We start from the raw sequence: 25,484 nt of genomic DNA, 5'->3' as shown, positions 1-25,484 counted from the left end.
AAAAAAATATCTTAAACTTGTTTCATATCCCACTTGATCCACAACAATATCCACATTAAGTCCTTGAACCCGTAAATCATTGAACAATGATAAATGACATCAGAACTAGAGAAAAATTAAATCTTCTGCCAATCACTGTTTGTTAATGTATGGACAGCGAAAAGAGGGTCCAATTTAACACCTCATTCAGGTTGTGCCAAATATGTCCAATATGATGGTTTAACTTTGAACCATCTCTTTTTTAGTATTTACTATTTGTGTTAAATAATACTTAAGACTTGACTCACTTTCCTTTAAAAAGAATAGACCATCTTAAACTTGCTGTTCCAATCAACAATATCTACATTAAGTTCCTTAAACCCGTAAGTTAACAACGAAGAACCACGTCAGGACTGGAGAGTAGTTATCTCTTCTCGCAACCAATGCATTTTAAAGTACTGACAACGAAAACGTGGTCCAAATTTGCACCATATAACCTTATCAGATTTTTTCTATAATATAGATTGAAGTACCAATATTATATTTCAACGTTGTACCTAGTTTTTCTAAGAGTGCACAAGTTTATAAAAAAAATAATACACAGATACTATATTTTCTTACCTTTAAATATTTGAACTTTATCATCATTGATTTTACATAGCTTTTCATCTTGCAATATTCTGAATAATGCAGTGAATGCTAGTTGATTGTATTATCTTACCATTACGTTCTCGCACTGTGCCCGAGGTTAAAGTAAGGAAGTCAACGAAATGCTGTTAATTGTACTTCGTAATCGCATTGTACGCAAATTAGTTTTTAAAACTGCAGAGCCAATGAGACTTTAAATGAGAAAAACTCAGTTAATCCCAGGTTTAAATGTTTAAACAGTGTCTGCGAACAATCATAAATAAACAAATGAGGAGTTTGAGATTTCTTCAAAACATTAGATACTTAGTGGCTTATGTTGTTGCAAATGTGCAAGAGTAAAAATATTTCGGATGTAAAGCTAATTATTCTGTGGCAATTAAAGTTTATGCGGGATTAAGTTTCTTCTCTTGGTAATTATTATTGCTTTGCTTTGTGGCGTTGCTATAAGCTAATTTAGTTTAATTCATAAGGAGATTTAAAGGTGAAATAATTTTGCCAAATATGACTTAAAACATATAAGAGGTAGAAACTTTAGCCATTTTCTATGATTAGAATTTCAAGGGAATTCTCAAGTTCATTCAAATGAGTTTTTTTTATAAAATGCATACATTCAAATCTCTCAGCGGGAGTCTGTATGTGAAAGATACAGTACAGGTGAATTTGTTTGTGCAGTGCGCAAGCAATTATATAAAAACATATTATTTGTTTTTTTACAAGTTGACAAAAATAGTACCGGTAACATTGCACTATATTTTTGGTAACTCATACTCATACTTAAGTTAATATTCCTTTAGTTTTTTCAATTATTATCACTAATAATCGATGCATTAACGAAACTAAGTCTGTTATAGAAGTCTGTATTTAATATACAAAATCTTTAAATTTATCATGGTATAAAACTTATTAAAATAATCATTTTGAATTAAACAATAATTTAAAGCAAGCATATAAATACCCGTAGCATATAAATACTTTTTTTTTTATAAATATTTAGTAATAAAGATTAATTTTATAAGAATAAGCTATCGAAGAAACACATTTATGATAGATTTGAAATGTATGTCCTCTAATCCTTCCTTAATTAAAAGTTTTAGAAAATATTTTGAATAATTAATATTGTCTTTTTTAAATTATTAATGCCGAAAAATATATTCAAATAAACACTTATTTAATTAATGTTTGATGATTGCATACGAAATATGAGTTTTAATTTTTTCTTATTATAATTAAATTATTTTATTATCTAATTTGAAATAAAAGCATCTTCAAATAATGCCACAAAAAAAAACTTTTTTATACTTTTAATAAATGCTTTGTAAAATTTTATAATTTAAGGCTGATTTTTTTTAATTTTCATAGTTTTTTTAATCCCAAAGGATTGATTACTGTATTCTTCGATGCAAAGGTATTTATTATTAAATAATTATTTGTCTTAAATTTTAATTTCACGGGATATATATTTAATATAATATGAAACAATGGTGGAAGAATTGAAAAAATGAAATATTTAAGGTTAATCCGGCTTCTTTTGCGAAGTAGAACGAAATTCAGAAAATTATATTTGCTTCCTTTTTAAACTCTTTGCTGTAGTATTTGAATTTAATTCTATGGTATTTGAATTTAAAACGCTCTTAATATTTTATAATCTTCATATGAATAGATTCAAAACTAACAAAACTTGTTCAAAAACTGTCCAGCAAAAACAAACCACAAATAACTCAAGTCATCCATAGTAATAGATTAAGGTTGCTGAACCATATTTGGAGAAGCTCGAAAGATAATAAAAAAAAGAAAAAAGAATAAGAGAAAAAAAACTATTTCTAAACAAACTACAAGTAGACTGATGCTGCCATCTGGTGTATTGGTCGAGAAATAAACATAATTCCTGACAGAAGAAATCGAATGTTTAATCTTTTTAGAGTATTATGTCTAAAAACTCCATCCCAGAAATACCATGGGCACGAGAAATAGAGGGCAACTTCCCTCTGTTATTTTGACGGGAGTGAATAGGAAGAGGTGAGAGAGGATGAGGTTGAATCAGCCAAGTCCTGTAAGCGTCTGTTGTGTTTGTGAAGAAGAAGCAGTTGGGACAAAATAGATTATAACACTGTTCTTATCCAAGAGCATCTTCATCCTTGTCAACTCCTACACACAAGTCATGAGCCAATTTGTTACATTATTTTGCCTTTGTTTTCTATCCATTTTCTTCATGTATAGCGTTATAGTGCAGCCATTTAGCATCTGCATAATTGCGTGTTTTAAGTCAGCAGGACCAATGCAAGGTTGATTGCCATGTCTGCTATTTCACTTACGTCCATCTCTGGCTAATCTAATTTATAGCTATCATATTCCCTTTTTATTCATTCTAAATTTACAACAGAATTCACAAGAGCAGAATTTGTTTTTATGCCATTTTGCCTAACTTCTAGTTATTGCCAACTTGAGGGGACTTGAGCACTTGTCCAACTTGAGGGGAATTATAAATCGACTTTGTCAACCTTCATCTATCAAAAGGTACCTCTAGATAAAATCAAGTTAACATGTCTTATATACTATTGAATTGGTATTCAATATTTATAGCGGTAAATACACAACATTACTCCCCCTCCAGAATTTTATCTGTGATAGAATTCGATGAACGGATACCACTAGTTGATTCATGCTGTTTATTTACTTATATCAATTTTTGCTCATCATATTTTTTCTTCGTAGCATTTCCCTCATTATTTTTTTTCCTTCTTGTTTCTATAACATTTCGCTATTTTTTTTATTTTTTCAATATTGCTTATTACCGGGAGACTTTATTTACTTCACCGAATTTTTTTTCTTTCTTTCTTTGAGCAGTATATATTTTTAAGCAAATCAACTGTTCAATGTGTATCATCCATCAATATTGGCAAGTTCTCATCATGTCCGGGTCACCAATGAAGGGAATTATAAATCGACTATGTCAACCTTCATCTTTCAAAAGGTAGCTCAAGATAGAATCAAGTTAACATGTCTTATATACTATTGAATTGGTATTCAATATTTATAGTGGTAGATACACCACAAACTCTTTCAAAAAATTTATTTAGATGATATACCTTTTAAAAAAATAAATGATAACTTGAGAATCAGGAGATAAATCTATCAAAAGAATTATTTAAATAATTTACTGACTTTAAATTACGGTAATAAAAAATTTTCGATGTTTGAACATATTTTTTACTCTATAAGCACTCTATGGTCGGGGTTACTACAATCTCTACTTTTTAATACCTTGCTTTTTTGCCCATCCTACATTACAACTGTAAGTGATTACATATAATTACTGCTATGTAATCACGATTACAGGGAATTTCGATTACAATAGTAATCATAATTTCTGATTACATCAGAGGCAGGCAAAAATGAATACAATTACATATTTTGATAACAGTATTCAATTACTTGTAATCACGATTACAAATTTTGATTACAACTGCAATTGTGACTACAATAATTAATTCCAGTAACCAATTACTTGTAATCATGATAACGAACATTCATAATCGTGATCACAATGGTCAATTACAGTAATCAATTACTTGTAATCGTGATTACAGGTAATTTCGATTACAAATAATCATAATTTCTGATTACATCGGAGGCAGGCAAAAATGAATACAATTACATCTTTTGATAACAGTATTCAATTACTTGTAATCATGATAACAAATTTTGATTACAACTGCAATTGTGAGTACAATAATTAATTACAGTAACCAATTACTTGTAATCATGATTACAAGCATTCATAACCGTGATTACAATGGTCGATTACAGTAATCAATTACTCGTAATCGTGATTACAGCTGTAATAAAAATTATGGTGAGTAGTAATCACTATTACAATTAATTTATTACTGTAATTGACCATTGTAATCAATAGTACAGCTGGAATGAAAGTTGTAATCACGATTACAAGCAATTGATTACTGTAATTGATTACAGCTGTGATCAAAATTATGATATCTGTTGATCAATTGTTGAAGTAATTAATTATGGCAATCGAGAAATGTAATCAATTACATTTTTGCCGAATTCTTCTGCATGCCATACTTTATTCCTATACTCTACTTTTTTAATATACAATCAAAATGATAAGCATTTTGAAAAATGTAGGGTAATCTTAGTTTTTTGATTTTTTGTTTTGTTTGGTGATTAAACAATTTTTTAAACGTTGGAAATTATTTATAATAAGTATATTTAAATTAGCCTATTACATTGCATATTTAAGATTCTTTAAAAAATTAGAAGAAAGCGACAAAAAGGCTAAAAGTCTTTCAACTACAGCTTTGCATTGTCTTTCTTGTCAGTTTCTTCCTTTTATGTCTGAACGCATTATAATAGAAAAAAATTCTCTTACATTATCTTTATTTATAAAATGGCTGTTATGACGCGAGCAGAGATTTATTGTTTATTTTTAATCTCATTTCATGATTTTTTTTCTTGATATTTTTAAATAAACAAATAAAAAATTTCATTCGTTTTTTAGATTTTAATAAAACTACGGTTACAAATTATTTCTGACCAGGAAAAAGTAAAATAAGAAAATCACCATATCAGATGAAAAATGTGCTTTAGGCAAAGACTTTGATTCTTATCCTGACTAACTAAGATAGGCATGAAAAATGTTAGTTTTGCATTAAAAACTTAGAAATACTTTCTTTTAAATATTACTCAGATTTTTCAATTAAATATCATAAATTTGACAAAAGAAATCAAAATAAAAAAGACTAACTTATTTTTAATTATCAAATACAAGTGCAATTTAACTGTTACCAATCAAAAACACGAATGTAATGTTTTACTTGCGAATTCTTCTGGATTTTATCGATTAAAATGATTACACATTATTTTTGCTCATCATAGATATTTAGAAATAAAAACTGAAATTTTCAAAGCTGCACAAAAGAGACAAGCAAAAATAGACCTCAAGTAAAGTACAATATAATGATTAGGGTCTTAAAATTCTAAAAATCATTCTGATCTCTGAAGTTCAGATAATTCGGACTGGGATAATATAATATACAGGAAGGGGGGTGTAAGCCCCTTCCTCACTCTTAAGACACTTTACCGGTCACTGATCGGGTATATTTTTACTGTGCATGCATTCTTTCTTCTTCTTCTTCTGTCTGCCCGAAAGGATTAAAGAATGACCGATTGCAATCTCTATTACGTGCGAAGTACTACGAAAAATAAAAACTGTGACTAAGAATAAAACTCAGTCATCATAGACACAGTTCAAATTTGAATCATCGTTGTGAAAATGGTATTACAGAAATATGTAAATATTCAGTGATCAATATTTCTTCTAATTGAAATAAAATCATATGGGCATTTATTGATGTTCTGTTATTAAATTACTAGGGGGCTAAGCCCCCTATTCGCTACCGCTCACCAACCCCAATAATTACTTCGCAATTATTGTCGTTTCTTGCCAGAACATAATACATGCACATATATACATATATGCACTGAACATATATGCACTAAAAGAAATTCTGTTTGTTTAAGCTTGTGCCTCCACTTGCCACGTCCAAATATCATTATCTATTAGTATTATAAATATTTAGATCTACTGGTAAGCAGAAGTAATTTTTCTAAGTAATAATTTTTTAAAATATCACTTATCTTGTTATAACAATATATAGTTATCACAATATACTGTTCAAACAAATTTTATGATTTCGCAACCGTAATTTAATAATTTCGCTTACCAAATTAGGGCATATATTAAATATTTATTATTGCTTGCATCTCATTGTGCATGAAGCTCATCATGAAGTTATAAAGCATTTAACAGATCTCTTGAACTTTAATTTATTACGGTATATTAATGTTATTTGTTCAAAAATAATAATTGCAAAATGGTTTATAAGATTTGATGACCGTTCTACCTAACTTTATCTTAAAATGTAGCGCAGAATTACATTATAATAATAATTAAAAAAAAAAAACAATTCTCTTAATTTTAAACTCGAAAATTGAATTAAAAGCGTTATAATAGCAGTACAGGAAAATAACTTTAAATTACAAAATATTTATTGAAAAACAATACCTTTACGACTGTTATTTGTTTACAAAATAATATGGAAATGATCCTCATGCGTTCTCAATTTTGCTTAGTTGTTTTGTTCGTTACTAACCTCAAGTTTTCTGTGATTGGTTATGTGTTAGCATTTCACTCTCTTCTTATATTATATAAAGAAATATGTATATACAAAGTAAGCTTACTATATAGCGCCTTACACTAAGTAATCTGGCTTACTACGTGCATAGCAAACATGCTGATATCATGCTTTCATATAAGAAAATGAAATGGTGTCGTATATTGCATCATTTCTTTCATAAGTGTGAGAGCGATAAATTGGGGATATTTAAAAAAAGGCAAGGTTGCATTGGGACATTAATACGCAGTAGTAAATTAAAACATAAAAATGTACCAGGTGTTATTACATTTATAAAATTTTATTTTGTAACCTTCGTTGTGAACAGCTGACACAATTTTCGGGTTTACTATTACTAATGTTCAACTCCGTGACCATGTAGTTTTGAACCAATCCAGAAGACAAGGGAATTCCTGAATCAAGTAATGGGAGAAATTTACCTTCGTTGAGGACTTTTTGATGGAACTAACCCAAATTTGTGTTAAATGGTGAGGAAAACCACGAAAAACTCCCATGGTTAGCCTAACAACAAGGGGACTACATTTATAATATTTAATGAGATATGGAGATATGCTGTAACATCCATAATACTCTATAATGGAATATCACTCCGTTCGTAAGAGATATGTTCAGGAATCCACGCTGCTACGAAGTGTCAGAGGGTTCATAACGCTGTTTAGAAACATCAAACATGTATTTTGAAATTAATCAAAAGCTTTTTTTTTTTAAATTTAAACTCTTTTTCTTTTTGTTGCAAGTTAAGAAGAGACCATTATCCGAAAAAGGGTAAAAATTCTTTGTAATGACTATATTCCATGCAAATAATCACACCAGATTTTCATAATAATAAACTAAACTTTATTCAAAATTAAAAGAAACTAGTCATTATATTTACTCAGAGCATCCAGCTCTTAAACAACCAAGGGAGACCCTCTCCCGACCAAGATAAACATACATCTACCTCGATTCCTAGCATGCCCCCGAAGGGGTGACACAATGCGCCAAGTGCGCCTGAACGATCGCCAAACAGTTGCCAAACATTACATTCTTTATGTCACATTTGATTTGTTAAGGGCATGTCAGCGTAAGACGCGTCAGTTTTAGTGGCCCAATCAAATCCAATGCTCTTTGTAACGTCATATAACTGTTTTTTCCTTCTTATTTAACGAAATGTGACGAATAACTTATGCAACGAATAACTTACTTAAAATCTATGATTCTAGTAAGACGTTGAATCTATAAATTTTTTTTAAAAAATAATTCTGAGTTATATATCCATCTTAAAAGATAGCATAAATTTAATTTCTGCTCGACGTGTTTAACTTTTAAAAGACTTCAAATTGTTCTGAAAGCATCTTTCTATTACTTGATAACGAAATGAAACGAAACAATATGCAGTTGCGGATAATTATTTAAATCCTATATCGCAATGGTCTCTTCCCAACTTGTAACGGAGTACAGATTACTTCCTATCTGGGACTAGAGAGAGGGAATTTAATATAAAGATCCCTTCTTGTTTTGAAGTTTCTGAGCGTACATACTCTCAGAATAAAAACTAACTCTACCTTTTAACGATTCAGCTATCCTTGAGCAGTATTTCGTTAATTTTGAGAATCATTTCGCCACGAAATCACGCTATTTGTGACGAAACGTGCACTCTCAAACCTATGACGAAAATGTTTCCTCAATTCAAATCCTCTTCGTAGTGCATTGTGGGAGAGTGTTAACTAGAGTGACGAATAAAGACTAGACAATCGAAAATAAACTGACGATTCACGATGACCGGTTTGTATGTTGTTCAAGAAGGTTGGTCTTGTACCAAGAAGACCCGGAGTTCGAATCCTTCTTCGGATATGGGTGTAGTTTATGTATTTGAATTTGTTGTATCGTGCCGTCTTTGTGGTACCCACGTTAAAGTGATTATTAAAAAAGTTAGATACATTAGGCACTTCATGTTTTTCAACTTTGTGTGCTTGTAGAATATATTAATTTTCACTTAAATATAAACGTTTATATATCAAATTGAAGGTAATTTAATGAGGAATTTAATAATAAATACAGTATTACAATATCTGTATTACAAAAAAAGTTATGCAACTATAAGTAAGATCTATCTTCGATTTGCATTTTTTTAAAGTGATACTTACACTATCAATACTTAGTAGGATAACACTTATTTTTTAAGACAGCTTCACAGCGTCTTTTCATCGAGTGAACGAGTGTTTAGAGTTCATCTTTCGTAATCACATGGTGCCAAGAATCAATTATAGCTTCACTTAGTTGTCTTTTGATGGATGGACGTTTTTTTCGTACAAGAATTTTCAAACATCGCCACAAATTTTCAATTGGATTGAGATCAGGGCTGTTTCCTGGCCAAGGTAATATATCTATGCCTTTATTTTGAAGGCATGCCTTGCATACTTTTGCTGTGTGGCATGAAGCTGAATCCTGCTGAAAAATAAATGGTGCGTTGTTGGGGAAGAGATGTCTGATGGCAGGTATCAATTTTGGGTTTCAGGACAGTTTCGATGTATTTTTTGGCACTCAGGATGCCAAATCAGGCCAAAAAAACTGCACAAGTGCTACTACCGATAGAAAAATTAAATGGCTATGCCTTCAAGATAGAACAATGTCATCAGATGCCATTAGATGTGAAATGAATGCAGCTGGTATTGCAGTAAGTTCAAGAACAATAAGTTCAAGAACAATAAGAAGAAGGTTATCAGGATTTGTACTACGAGCTAGAATTCCAAGGAAAAACCATATTTAAATCAAAAGCAATGCGAAAAACGAGTTAAATTGGCAAAAGAACACATTAAATGGTCAGAAAATCAATGGAAGCAAGTAATCTGGAGTGATGAGAGTAAAATATCGCTCTTTGGAAGAAATGGTAGGAAATACGTGAGACGTAGAGTAGGTGAAGCGCTTCATCCTAATTGCATTGAAGCTACTACAAAAAATCCAACAAATGTCATGATTTGGGCATGTATGTCTGCAGATGGTGTGGGCCGAATTCAAGTGATTGATGGCATCCTGAATGCCAAAAAATACATCGAAACTGCCCTGAAACCAAAATTGATACCTTCAATCAGGGATCTCTTCTCCAACAATGTACCATTTATTTTTCAACAGAATTCAGCTCCATGCCACACAGCAAAAGTATGCAAAGCATGCTTTCAAAATAAAGGCATAGATATATTACCATGGCCAGGAAACAGCCCTGATCTCAATCCAATTGAAAATTTGTGGCAACGTTTGAAAATTCTTGTACGAAAAAAACGTCCATCCAATAAAAGACAACTTATTGAAGCTATAATTGATTCTTGGCACCATGTGATTACGAAAGATGAACTCCAAACACTCGTTCAGTTGATGAAAAGACGCTGTGAAGCTGTCTTAAAAATTAAGGGTTATCCTACTAAGTATTGATTGTGTAAGTATCACTTTAAAAAAATGCAAATCTAAGATAGATCTGACTATTTGCTGCATAACCTTTTTTGTGATGCAGATATTGTAATACTGTATTTATTATTAAATTCTACATTAAATTACCTTTAATTTATATATAAACGTTTGTATTTAAGTGAAAATTAATATATTCTACAAGCACACAAAGTTGAAAAACATGAAACTTTCAAAAAGTGTCCACACTTTTAGCCACCACTGTAAGTATATATATATATATATATATATATATATATATATATATATATATATATATATATATATATATATATATATATATATATATATATATATATATTATATAGCTGGTGTTGCATATTGGCTAAAACAGTTAGGATAAGCAGCAGCAAGTTAACATTTCAGTGATCAAAAAAATTTATTAAAAACTGTCTAATTTCAGTTTTTGATGTAAAAAAAAAATCATGGTCTATCCCAATTAAAATAAACGGAAAAGAAAATTGATTTGAAAATTAAGTACTCTAATTTTAATCCCTAAACTTGGACAATGATATTTTCTAAACTTAATAATAATTTTCTCAAATTTTTCTTAATTTACTGCAAAACTGAAACTTTTGTGACAGTTTTTTCTAACTTAATAATTATTTTTTTCACAGATTGTTTTTTATAAGAAAAATTTCCTTTTGGAATTTTTTATTTTATTTTTTGCTATATATAATTATTAATACGTCTTCATAAATAGTTTATATTAAATACTTTTTCTACTTAAAGAAAAATATTGTTAATCTTTGAATTTTTCTTTTTAGTAATACTTGAATAATTTTTATTTCTTTTTTTTCAGATCCACAGTCATACAAATAATATTTTTGAACTTTGTTCCATTGAACCGATAAAAGTAAAAGACGACTCCTTTTCGGATAATGTCTCTGAAAAAAGTATTGAATCTGATTTCAATGATGACGACACAAGTAAGACGACGATTATTCATTAAAGTTCAATTTTATAAAAAAAATATTATCTAGTTTCCCAATAACTTTTTACATTTCACTGCAACTTTATCGTTTGCTACAAAAACTAAATTGCTTATAAATTAAAAAAAAAAGCATTATTTCTACTCAGTGTGGAAATTGTCGTTCGAAATTTCGATCTTACATTCTTATATCAAGATTCTAATGAATTTATTGATGAAATCTGAAAAACTTCATTTTATTTTTTTTGAGAAGTAATAGTTAAGATTATCAATTTGTTATTATTATTTTTTTTAAAAGTTTCTTATATTTTTTGATAATGAATGATGCTATTATAATGATAAAAATGCATCTTAAGACAAAAGTTATTTACAAATTAAGAATTAATTAAGAATAAAGTTATTTACAGTTATTTACTTTTAAAAGTTAAAATGCTTTAAAGGTGCCTAGAAGTGTTAAAATTCTATAAAAGTTTTTAATTACACTTTTTACTTTAAGTCAACAGAAAAAAAAGTAATTCTGAGCTATTATTTTTTGTAGTCTCTGGAAATTTATAAGAATAAATTGTTTTAAGCAAAAATGTATTTAAAAATAAAACTTTGTTCTAAGTTTCTAAATTTTTGAAAAACGATATTTTCGGAATGTAGTGCAATTACAATTCAGTTAAAATTTAGTACATTACAATTCAGTTAAAAATTCGGTACATTACGGTTACACCTATACAAACATAACAATTCAGTTTATTAACTGTAGCAAATGAAAACTTATTACTTTTTGTATTAATACTTCGACACTGTAAGAAATCCAGGTTCAAATTACGATATAAAGTACCGGCACTGTAGGTGCATCATCGGTAAAATCAATTTTACTTCCAATACTGAAAAATACTTTGCAGCAATGTTGTAATGAATAAAAACGTCACAAGATGTAATAAAAAAAGGAAAAGATGTAATTCTTCTTAAAATTTTTGTAAGCACGCACATCCTGTTAAAACTTTAGAAACATATTAATAACAATGAAGAACTTAATCATAAATATTAAATGATAATAACAAAAAACAAGAATTCAAATATAAATTTTAAAGAGTAACCATAAAGGATAGCTTAATAAATATCTAACATTAATATTAATAATATGGATTAAAAACGTAGTTATATGAATTAAATATTAAGCACATTATTACAATAAATTAAGAATACATTTTTAAGAACTTTTTTTTTATAAGTAATGATTAAGTATAACTTCTTATTAGTGATTAGTATTATCAATTACCTCTTTTTTATTGAAAGATTTCTAATAATTTTGACCAAAATGACGTCATTGTTTTGATAAAAAAACATTTTGAAAATAAATTTACTAACAAATCTGAAAATACATTATTTTAAAGGTTTTCTTACTTTAAATTGATGGGAAAAATTGTCTATATTGTGTGTTTGGGAAAAAAATTAACTGAAAAATGTTTTAAATTATTAAAAATTTTAATTTTATATAGTCAAAATAAAAATATGTTTTTAGGACATACGATAATAATAAAAAATTCTCCTGATAATAATAGAAAAATTATTATCCTCCTATAATAATAAAAGGAAATTTTTTAATAATTTTAGAAAAATTATTAAAAATAAGACAATGAAACATCATATTCAGAATAGAAATGAAGAATTCATTTCAACTATGTAAAATACTATACTCACAATAGAAAAAAATGTATGCTAACATTTTATAACGATGCAATTATTTTCTCATTTCTTTAATATAAAACAGTCCTCTAATAGTGAAAGAAAGTAAACATTTTACTATATTGTAAAAATCTTGTTACATTAGAAAACTAGACAGTACAAAATAAAAATATGTAATACATAATAATATGTGATACATAGAGATGAAAGAAGTAAAAAAATATTGGGAACTTCAAAAATTTCAAATTTGTTTTAGAAACAGTGACTGAGTTTTTTAAAATTCTGTTTAAAAAGGAAGTTAAAACCTGTTTATAAAAACATCTGGAAGTGCATTATTTTAAAACTTTTGTTACTTCTTCCTGTCATTTTTTTAAGTCAATAAAAAAGTTAGATTTTAATTTAAATTGCGTAATATAGATCTATATATTCAGAAAATAAAAATTCTTTTAGGATAAAAGATGATTTCAGAATGATTTTCTGTTTCGTTCAATATTAAAAATAATGCTATGACGCACTATATTTGGAATAAAGTTAAAGCAAAGTGCTATTTTTTTACTGAATAAACAAACTCTAAGTTTTAAAGATGTAATACTCCAAAGAATAAGTAAACTAACTTTTTCTCACTTCACTAATATTAAAATGTTTATATGCCTTATACCGAATAATATTTTTTATCTTTTCAGTAAGAATCTAAGCCTGTTTACTGCGTAGTAAGAAATTTACTACATTAAAAAACTCGCTCAGAGTTTAAGGGAAAAAATCATCGCACTTTCTCTTAAAAGCTGAAAATAATAACATTTTATTCCTTAAGGAAAAAATATATTCTTACATAATGCTTTAAAAAGAAAATTTACTAAGAAAACATCGCTTTGATATATTTATTAAATTTTCTTAGAGGCGCAAAAAAGACTAAGTTAAAAAAGTACAAGATTAAGATGTACGAGGCTAAATCTTATATTTTGTTATAATTTTAAATGTAAAAATTCCTTTACTTGTCACCTTCATGATTTTTTTTTTAAACTTGAGATCTTAAATTTTTTTTTGTTGTAATGAAGTGAGTCAGTATCTTTAATAAGATTTGCGTTGCAGAGAATCTTACAAAAATGTTATAAATGATAATTTTTTGCTTAAATAAGAATTCATATAATAATCAGATTTATAAATTTAATTTCGAAAAATGGTATTTTCATTTTTTTTATTTTTTAAGTGCACATTTTACTTTTACTCTAATTCTATTTAAATTGATCTTATTAAATAAATTAAATTATTTTTAAGGGACGACGTCATTTATTGTAAATGTCTCTCTCAAATTGAAACATAAACAAGTGCAGAAATTATGTTCCTTTGGTTAATTGGCTATTTTCATTATCATATTTGTAATCAGTAATACTCAATCAGTATTATTTCTACATATAACAAAGAAATCTCTTTGTGTTTTAAAAATATTTTTAATGATTTCAAAAGAAATACACCAAAAAATTGATCAAATAAAATTTTAACTCAGTAATAAATATTTTTGAGTTTATAGGAGCCTTTTTTAATGCCTTTGGGTTTTTAGGAGCCTTGTTCGTGCCTTTGGATTTAAAGGAGCCTTTTTTTACTCAAACAATAATGTAAATTAAATAAATTCATTGCTATAATTTTTAATAATATTCTTTAAAATAGCACTCTTACATTATAATGATACCTTATAAATATTGCAAGTTTTTATAATGAAAGATGCTGAAATTTGAATTAAAATTAAAACAACTTATTTTTATTGTAATTATGTATTTTTTAATAAGTGAATGTGAAAAAAAGTATCCCTATCAGAATAATAAAAACAAAAGAAAAATCCTCCAATAGAAAAATCCAATTTGTGCTTGAGAACGATTTTAGTGATCCAAAAATATTTTTTCAAATAACTTTAAAATTTTTTTGTTGAAATAGTAAAAGTTTTTTTGGGATATTTTGGTGGCACTTTCGAAATATATAGACAAATTAAATAAGGTAACGTTTATACTAACAATATTGATTTTCATTTTTAGTGAAATGATTTTTTTTTTATCAGTATAGAACGTTTTATTAGTGATGCAGGAATTTATTTTAATTTATTAAAAGTTACTGGAAAGTTTCAGGGACTTTTAGAAACATTTTTGTAAATAATAAGTGTTGTATTAGTTTTATATATTTCTGAGATTATTTTTGACATGATGTTTGAATTTTGGAATAGTGTTAAAACGGGAAAGCAATTTAGTTTTAAGTGATACATCAATAAAAATAAAACCTTTAATTTCGATAAAACAGTAGTGCAATACTGCTAAATAAATAAACAAAATTATTTTTGCATAATTAATGTTGATATTATGCTTTGGTTATTGATATGGAAGTGTTTTATTACTAATGTGATTCATCATAAAAAAGAAAGCTTTTTATTTTATTAAAAGAGTTTTGATATAATGTTAAAATGTGAAAGGATTTTTTATTAAAGTGATTTAGTAGTAAAAATAAAACTTTTTAATTTTTATAAAATAGTGCAATGTGCAGATAGCTCGAAATATATGCTAAGTCTAGTTAAGTTCCACTGGGTGGTATACATTTGCCCGGTATGTCCTGCATCAGTGCTTTTTTAAAGATTCAGTGCCACTGCCCGGTATAAATTTGCCGGTATGCCCTACATCAGTGCTTCTTTAAGATTTAGTGCCACTGCCCGGTATACATTTAACTGGTACTCCGAACACTGGTATTTCTTCTAATCTATCCACAGCAGATACTAAACCATCGAATAAATATAATAATATCAACGAATATTTAATTACGAATAACAAATAAATTAATATCAAATCGTATTTAACAAATATTTCGGAAATTCACCCAAGAGACTATGTGATTGTCGACATTCCTCGGTGAAAGACAAGTCTCTTGATTTCGATCGTTCACGGTAACATATATATCGCTTTTATATATATGATAAGAAACAAAACTGTTTTTTTTTTATTAAATAGCTAATAGTGTTAGAAGTTTAAGATTACTATATTGAGAGGATTTTTAATGTGATTTTTTAACTTTTGCTAAACTTTTAAATTGTAAAAGTGGTTTATTATTGAAGTTACGCAGCAATAAAACTTCTTTTTTGATAAGATATTGCAATGTCTTGAATAAATACACTGCAAAAAAATCCCGAAACATTTTTGAATATATAGAGCAGATACGGTGCTTGTAGTTTTAAAAATGGTTTAATATTTTGGAAATAACTTGTGGGACTGTTAATTGTCCAATGGGGATCATCTATCGAAGTAGGCGTATTTAAATCTGAGTGGGCTCTGCTGTCAAGATCGACGTGTTCAGGTCATGTCCGGGCCACCAATGTAGGCCCTAGTGTGTGGACAGCATCAAGCACCAGCTATCAGTAGATACCCCAAGATAGAATCGTGTTAACTTGTCGTATATACTAGTGAATTGGAATTTAATTGTTGTGGTGATAGAAGCGCTACATTATTCCACTATCATAATTTAACTGTGATAGAATTCAATGAATGGATATCACTAGTTGATTCATTGCGATTTTGAGAGAGACCGATAGAGCTGTATTAAAATCACCGGCCTTTGAGTGTGCTGATCGTGAGAACTATATTAGAATCATGATAGTGAGTGTGATCGCAATTACAATTACCAACGAGTGTATAAAGGTCCCCGTTGTGTATGATAGAGACTAACTAGCGACAGAGCGAGAAGGACAATGTCGAAGTCACAAATAGCAAGTCAAGTGTACACTCTGAACCATCCACCGAACTCGGTGTGTTCAAATCGAAGTAGTTGTTTCAGTCGAGGTAGACTACCGACAGTGTCAACCGTCATCTTTTAAAAGGTACCTCCTGATAGTATCTAGTTATCATGTCTTATATACAAGTGAATTGGAATTTAATAGTTGTAGTGGTGCCTGAAACCACTACAACTATTAAATAATAGGTGAACTGAATAGGTGTCAGTGAGATTCAGTTTCCCACATGTTTCTCAATTGATCCGAAACATGATATTAAATGAATAATTTCTTTGAGATTTTCGGAAACGTTCTTGTCGAAAGTTTGTTTTTCGTGTTAATTTAATAGTTGTAGTGGTAGCTGAAACCACTACAACTATTAAATAATAGGTGAACTGAATAGGTGTCAATGCGATTCAGTTTCCCACATGTTTCTCAATTGATCCGAAACATGATATTAAATGAATAATTTCTTTGAGATTTTCGGAAACGTTTTTGTCGAAAGTTTGTTTTTGAAATTTTTTGCAGTGTAAATTTAACTTCCTGATATTATTTTTCATGTAAAGTTTAGACTTTTTATGTAATATTAAAGTGTGAAAAAAGATATTAAAAGTGATTTGTCTACAAAGCTGAGTTTTTGTTTCGATAAAATAGTGTAAGACTGTAAAAATAATTGCGAAAAGAAATCCGGCAATTAAATTCGAATAAAAACCTTTAGCGATGAAAAATTTCGATATATTTTTCTTAAAAGCTTAACTTTTCTAAGATTTTGAAGCTTGAGAGTGAATTCCATTGAGGAACATTTTTAGGAAAATTTTCATCACAAGCACATTGTAAATAACTCGAAATTCTAAAGTAAAAAATAAAAAAAATGTTGAAAGGAGTTCAAACTGTCAAGGCCAGACTAGTCAGCTTGAGTAGTTTTTGGTAAATAATAAAAGTAATCGGATTCTTTACTAGAGTTCAGAATAAATAACGCAATTAAAAACTTGACTTTGAAGAGCATTTTAGAAAACTGAGTAGAGTTTATTTAATATTTTGAGTATAGTTCTTCCTAAATTATGTTTAAAATTGACATTTTATAAATATTTGTTTTGTGTTTCATTTCAGGAAAAAATGACATGAAAATAATATTAATGACGAAGAAATCAATCCAAAAATTGTGTTCAACTCCACAAATTTAAAATGGATCAAATATTTGAGATTTAGAAATATATTTCAGAATTTAAAAAATTAATTTTGCACTTAATTATTTTAACGTAACACTCTAATTAATTCAAACTAATTATTTAACACTCTAATTAATTGAAAATTATTTTAACTTCTAAACTATGTTTGAGACTGAAGTTATACTTCATTTAGAGTAAAAAAAATGACGTAAAAAATATGAATGACAATGAAATCAATAAAACAAACTGTGGCCTTATTTTAATTTATAATCCTTTCAATTTTAAGTTAACGACTACTAATGTTTAACTCCGTTACTTTGTAACTTTGAACCCAATCCAGAAAAAAGGAGAATTATTGGATCAAGTATTGGGAGAAATTTGCCTTCATGGAGGACATTTTGAGGAAACTAACCCGTAATTGCTTTACATGGAGAGGAAAACCACGAAAATCCGCCACGTTAGCCTAAGGCCTTCCTTCTAGAAGATGTTGTACTAACCCGCATTTGTAATACATGGAGAGGGAAACCACGAAAGCCTCCCACGGTTCGCTTGGCGGCAAGGGGACTGTAATCCATGATCCGTCTACTCCTGAGGATATTTTACGTTAGCACTGTGGTGGGTGCGAGCCGGGTGCGGAATTCGTATCGACCAGCCATCGTTGGGGTTCAAACCCGGTTCCCCTCATTGGAAGGCGAGCACTCTATCTCCTGAGATACCACAGCTTTGCCTTCAATCATTCTACAGTTTATAGGTTTATTTATTTATTTTTTTTATTTCAAACTGATTGGCCCATTTACTGATTAGCCGATTAACTGATTCTCTCCTTTTTCCAATTTACTGATGAGAGGAACTATTGATTCCAAAATCACTAATTCGCTAAATTCATTGATTCATTCTTTTTTTCCTGTTTTATTTGTAACATCACTTTTTTATCACTTCATTAGGAAGGAAAATGACGTGATATTTATTCATTCACTATTTTGATATGTCACTATCCACTTTCACAATGTTTAATTTGGGTTCAAAATAACATGACATTTTTTAACTCAATCATTCACTCACTCATTTGTTACATCACTATTTAGGTGTATAATGTTATATTTGGGTAAAAAATGACTTGAAAATTACAGGGTTGTTACAGGGTCGAATTACAGGGTTGTTTTATTTATAAACTGATTCACTTATTTATTGATTCCCTCATTTACTAACAACGACGGATTCATTCATTTACCGACTCACTGACTCGCAAATTTATAGATTCGTTTTCATCTGTGCACTCATTTATTTACTGATTCGTTACATCACTATGTAAATAGTTTAATAATATTACTCTCTGGTAAAAAATAACGTGAAAAACTATTAATTACAGATAAATTATAAAAATATTGCCATCTTTCCCGGCCATAACACACATTACGAATCACTCTACCACAAATATTTTTCCCTTATGAACTGATTCGCTTACTTACTGATTCCCTCATTTACTAACACCGACGGATTCATTCATTTACCGACTCACTGACTCGCAAATTTATAGATTCGTTTTCATCTGTGCACTCAATCATTTACTCATTCGTTACATCACTATGTAGGTAGTTTAATAATATTACTCTCTGGTAAAAAATAACGTGAAAAACCATTAATTGCAGATAAATTATAAAAATATTGCCATCTTTCCCGGCCATAACACACATTACGAATCACTCTACCACAAATATTTTTCCCTTATGAACTGATTCGCTTACTTGCTGATTCCCTCATTTACTAACACCGACGGATTCATTCATTTACCGACTCACTGACTCGCAAATTTATAGATTCGTTTTCATATGTGTACTCATTCATTTACTCATTCGTTACATCGCTATGTAAGTAGTTTAATAATATTACTCTCTGGTAAAAAATAACGTGAAAAACTATTAATTGCAGATAAATTGTAAAAATATTGCCATCTTTCCCGGCCATAACACACATTACGAATCACTCTACCACAAATATTTTTCCCTTATGAACTGATTCGCTTACTTACTGATTCCCTCTTTTACTAACACCGGCAGATTCATTTATTTACTGACTCACTGACTCGCAAATTTATTGATTCGTTTTCATCTGTGCACTCATTCATTTACTCATTCGTTACATCACTATGTAAATAGTTTAATAATATTACACTCGGGTAAAGAATAACGTGAAAAACTACTAACAGCAGATAAATTATAAAAATATTGCCATCTTTCCCGGTTATACCACACATTACGAATCACTCTACCACAAATATTTTTCCCTTTCGAACTGATTCGCTTACTTACTGATTCCCTCATTTACTGATTCCCTCATTTACTGATTCCCTCATTTACTGATTCCCTCATTTGCTAACACCGACGGATTCATTCATTTACCGACTCACTGACTCGCAAATTTATTGATTCGTTTTCATCTATGCACTTATACATTTACTTATTCGTTGTATCGCTGTGCAAATAGTTTAATAATATTACTCTCGGTTAAAAGATAACGTGAAAAACATTAATTGCCGTTTTATTTTAAAAATATTATCGTCTTTAACGCCAGTGCCGCAGATTGCAAATTACTGTACCAGAAATCTTTTTTTACTTATAAACTGTTTTACCCATTTAATGATTGTGGGCAAACAGGTTCCCCTATTTACTGATAAGTAGATTGACTAATTAACCTATTTACTGACAGGCTAATTCATATATTTGCTTCCGAATATTAAATTACTCATTAATTTACTTAATCGTTATATCATTAGTTGTTATCAGAAAAAATATTCTGGTCAGCATAGTCCGAGCTTCCCAAGCAATGGAAAATTTTTCAGATAAAAATACAAAATTAACGCTCTTTAATGTTCGCGCCCTTTGACCTTGTCTAATGTTTCTATTCTCTGAGGAATGCGAAAACAATGCAATTTTTATTTCACTGTTTTTGAATTCCTTTTAATTTTTACGAATAAACAAATTTAATTATTTATTAAAATGATAATTTTGTAAAAATTTTTCATAATCAGTAGCCTAAAAATGTCTTTAATACATTTATTTTTACTGGCACTTAGATAATGAGACTTATAGAAATTGAAATTTGGTATAAAATTATTTTAGTGTACCAATGATTTAGTATTGATACGAAATATATTTTGAAATGCCTCCATTAAAACGAAAAAAATTCCTGCGTACAATAACATTTTTTTAAGAAAAAATCTATAAAATATCGCTCCACATAGTGTCAACACTGTTGATGTCAATGCAAGGAAAAAGTATCTTTTATTTCATAAATATCAACTTCAAAAATTATCATTTTTTTGGATTTTATTTTTTAATAAAAGAAAATCTGAATTCCTTTCGCATCAATAGTTTATCACAAAAAATATGTAAATTCGGAAAAATATGCCAGGAATTTTGATTTTAGAAGCCGAAAGAAGATGAAAAAGCAGGAGGGAAACATGCTGGGTCAATCATATTCATGGAGAGCAATAACTGATTAAAAAATAAAAAATAAAAAATCGTTTTAAACTATGTATCTTTTTATAAATGAATGTATTTTTTAAAAGATTCGATATGCGAAATAACAAGATATTTTTCAATTAAAAATCTGATGCTTGATATTTTTAGTATGCTACGTAAATAATAATTTAATTAATAAAAATATTAATTAATATTCCAGTTGCAATTATTCATATTTTTTTAAACATTTAAATAAAATAAATGCTTTTTGAATAGGTTCGCGTTTACTTTTCTTTTAAAGAATATAAATACGGACAAAACTCTTTCTTAAAAAGAAAATGGAATTCGTGTTTAAATAGATCCAAAAAAGCATTTTTCTTTAAGATGATTGTGCAAAACATGATTTATGGCAAAATTTTTGAAATTGAGTTTATTATAAATGTAGAATACCAGTAATCTTAACTTTCTAAAAATATTTTACTTTTGTTTATAATCCAATTATTTTCAATGTTATAGCAGTTTTTGTGCAAGGTGATAAAAGCGGATAGACTAATAATTTGAAATCTTTGAATGCGTTGATTTCAAAATCAGATTTTTTTTCACATTTTACGCCATCTTGAATACGATACCTCATGTTGTTTTTGAAATAATTGTCTACAATTTTTCACGAGTGTTTATGATTATAGCACTCATGTTTTGAACTATAGACTAAGAAAAAAATGCAGAATTTCATTTTTATGCATGTTTTTTCGCAAAGAGAAGTGCGGAAATTTTTAAAAATTTGCTTTTTTAACTACATTGATCCCTAACTCTGTGGTATATGCACCTGCTTTTAAGATAATAGTTCAAACCGTAGCCTTCTAAATAAAATCCTCAAAGATCTTTTGCTTTAGGCGATAAAAATGCTTTAGCAGTGCTTAGTGTATATGCAAAAAAATGCCATATAATGCCTATTAATAAAACAAATGGCCATTTTCAATATAATTATAAAGAAATGATAATAATATTTTTTGTTAGTTTTGTTAGTTCATACACAAATTAAAACAAATAAAGAAGTTTTTCAAATTTTTAAGTAATTTTTTTTTTAAAAAAATTGTTGACAGTAGTTGGATACCTTAAAAAAGTAATTCGTATTTGGATAGGTTCAGAACAACATTTTTCTTTTAATAAAAAATGCATTTTGGAAAAGAGCCATACTAGTCATATGAACACTTTACTACTGTTTTTACTACTATTCGTTAAAGAACAAGTTTGGTTCATATTGTATTTTAATTTAGAAAGCGTTTTTTTTTTCGAACTTTTGTATTTTTATTACCTTTCTTTATTTTTTGCATTATTCTTTTCTTTGCGCAATGCTTTCGTGCATTTTTTCGAAATTCAATTTTTACAGCATTTTTTTTCCGAAGTTAATTTTTATAGTTTTAACTTAAGAATAAAAATAAATAGAATAAGGAAAAGTATATTAATTTTTTAACTTACAATTAATTATTATTACGCTGCACAGACATATTTAAAAATTCCTCAAATGCTCTAAAACTCTAGGTCTCGGTTTTGATTTTTTATTTCTCCATTTTTATATTTAAAAGAAGAAAATTTTATTTTGATGTTACGTTTAAGTATCAAAGCTATAAATAAATTTAATATATGTGTCATTGACATGACGAGAACTAGTATAAATATCTGGCTAATGAGGACAAATGGAATATTTCTGTTATTTAATTCCATTCACATTTTCTGCATCACAATTTATTAGATTTTTAAGTAGCAAATTAAAAAACTAGGTTTTTGTAGTTGGAAAGTGAAATGTAGTTTTTTTAATTGCGGTTTTTGACCATTCTTATTTATTATTTTTTAATAATAGGAAATTTAGTGTTATAAATTAATATGCTACTTATTTTAATAGTCACTTTTTTTGCTATAAACCGATGAGCTTAAACGAGCAAATGACACCACGAAACACAATAAAGTTCTCTAATATTAGTTCCGTATTTTTTAGTTGATTGACAATGGATTAAAAAAAAATTGATGATATGCAAACTGACCCTATTACACTTTAAAAGGCTTCGAATCAAATTACAGTTAATGCACCATCCATGAAATCCCTGTTACAGTACATTTTTACCTTAAAATTTTGTACTGTAATTTTTAAAGTAATACTTATTTAATCACTGTGTTTTATAGCAAATATTCTATTGTAAAAATTAGGGTAATTCAATATTTTTGTTTCATAAAATTTCACTTCAAAAATGGATTTTTTTGGGGAAAAGTACTGGCAGTCTGAGTGTTGGCATTTTTACCGGCACTCAGGGTAAAAGTACCGGCAATTTTGTAATTTGATATGAAATTTTTTACAGTGTGGTGCGGACAAAGCAATGTTTTTTTTATAAAACAATTATTAAAGAAAAATAAGCCCAAATCAGTTTATGTATCATCCAAAATAAAAATAAGCGTTTAAATTTTGTTTTAAAAAAATTATCAGATCTCTTCAAAATACTGATTAAACTTTTTACACAAATTTATTAAAGCTTTCCCTTTCAGCCGTTCTCTTCCCTACATAAATGATGTATTACCATGTTCAAAAAATAAACAAAGAAGAAAAAAGAACGAAACTATTATTAACTTTGTGTTATATATTATGTACTTTAGACATTTTCGCATAATGATTGAAGACTTTCTGATAAGATATACTCTAATATGCAACAAATGTGGTATAAAGTTTTCGTTGTATTTAAAAACATATATTCATGAATAGTAAATTGTTGTCTTATCTCAATAAATAATTCGCGCTTTGTCAATTCTTTTCCCAACGTCAACCTACCTGATCAATCATTTCCTCGGAATCAAATATTCAAATGGAGTGATGTTGGACAGAACACCTTTCAAATTTTGGAAACATATTTCTTTTACTAATCTTATTATATTACAGCTTTAGAATTTCTTTCAAATTTCTAAAGAACTCTAAGTTATCGATTTAGTTATCAACAAGATGAATATTTTCTTTCTTTCTTTTTTTTTGTTTGGTCTTGACATCTTACTTCTTCAGCGTCTTGCCTCTTTTATTATATAAATTTACAACAATCTTTGTTTTTTTAAGAATGGGAAAATAAATGAAATTTATTGAAGATAAATTTGTTCTTGATCAACTAATCTGGAAAATACTCTCCCAGTAGTTAAGTCAGGAGGGTAGTCGAAAGTTTAGGCCCCTTTATGGAAATTTTAATACGCATTTTGCTATTTTCCTGAAACTAATGAAGCTAATCAAAAAGTTTTTGGACACATTTATAAGACTTGCTTGAACACAATTCAATGTAATTTTCTTAATCATTAATTATTTTCTATTTTTTAATTTATTAACGATCAAAAAAGTTGAATTGTAAATTATGAAAATTTTTACAGCTATTTAATTTTAAATTCAAATTACAAAATCCAAAATTTGAAGGAAGTAATTCTCGAGCCAAAAAAAATTAAAATACAGTTTCGTTGAGACGTCCAAATTAAAAAAATAGAAACCTTTGGCATCTCTTTTGACTAAGCTCAAAAAAGTTGAATTGTAAGGCGTAAGCATTTTTGCAACAATTTAATTTTCGTAAATTCAAATTTAAAAATCCAAAATTTGAAGTAAGTAATTCTCGAGCAAAAAAAAATTTAAAATACAGCTTCTTTGATACGTCCAAATTAAAAAAATAGAAACCTTTGACCTCTCTTTTGACTAAGCTCAAAAAAGTTGAATTGTAAGGCATACGCATTTTGCAACAATTTAATTTTCGTAAATTCCAATTACAAAAATTCCAATTACAAGTAATTGTAAATTACATTTACAATTACTTCCTTAAAATCCAAAATTTTAAGGAAGTAATTCTCGAACAAAAAAATTAAAATACAGCTTCTTTGAGACGTCCAAATTAGAAAAATAAAAACTTGTGACCTCTCTCTAGACTAAATTGAAAAAAGTTGAATTATAAGGCATACGCATTTCTAATTTTCGTAAATTAAAATTACAAAATCCAAAATTTGAAGGAAATAATACTTGAGAATCAGAAATTTAATAAACAGTTTCTTTTAGACCAATGTTCCCCAACCCCCGGTACCGGTCCGTGGATCAAATGGTACCGGACCGCCCATTTCATTGAAACTGAATTTAAATTCCTAGGTTTATACCCCAAATTAAAAATATCTGTGTTCTATTAAAATTTTATTTATTTAAAAAAAAGGGGCCCCGAAGGT

General features: G+C 28.3%; 1 protein-coding gene across 1 annotated transcript in view; it reads left to right on the top strand.

Annotated features, from left to right (window-relative positions):
• Window positions 1-25,484, top strand: part of LOC107446971 (soluble guanylate cyclase 88E) — a 217,215-nt gene that overhangs the window by 126,977 nt on the left and 64,754 nt on the right. The window contains exon 4 of the mRNA XM_043047850.3: window positions 11,086-11,212. Coding sequence (XP_042903784.2) covers window positions 11,086-11,212 — 127 coding nt within the window. The remainder of the gene's footprint in view (window positions 1-11,085; window positions 11,213-25,484) is intronic.

The sequence above is a fragment of the Parasteatoda tepidariorum genome, chromosome 10 (genome assembly GCF_982258835.1).
Source record: "Parasteatoda tepidariorum strain Cologne lab strain chromosome 10, Ptep-v5.0, whole genome shotgun sequence".
In the NCBI taxonomy this organism is placed as follows: domain Eukaryota; kingdom Metazoa; phylum Arthropoda; class Arachnida; order Araneae; family Theridiidae; genus Parasteatoda; species Parasteatoda tepidariorum.
The sequence above is the reverse complement of the archived record's forward strand: the minus strand, read 5'-3'. Positions and strand labels throughout refer to the sequence as shown.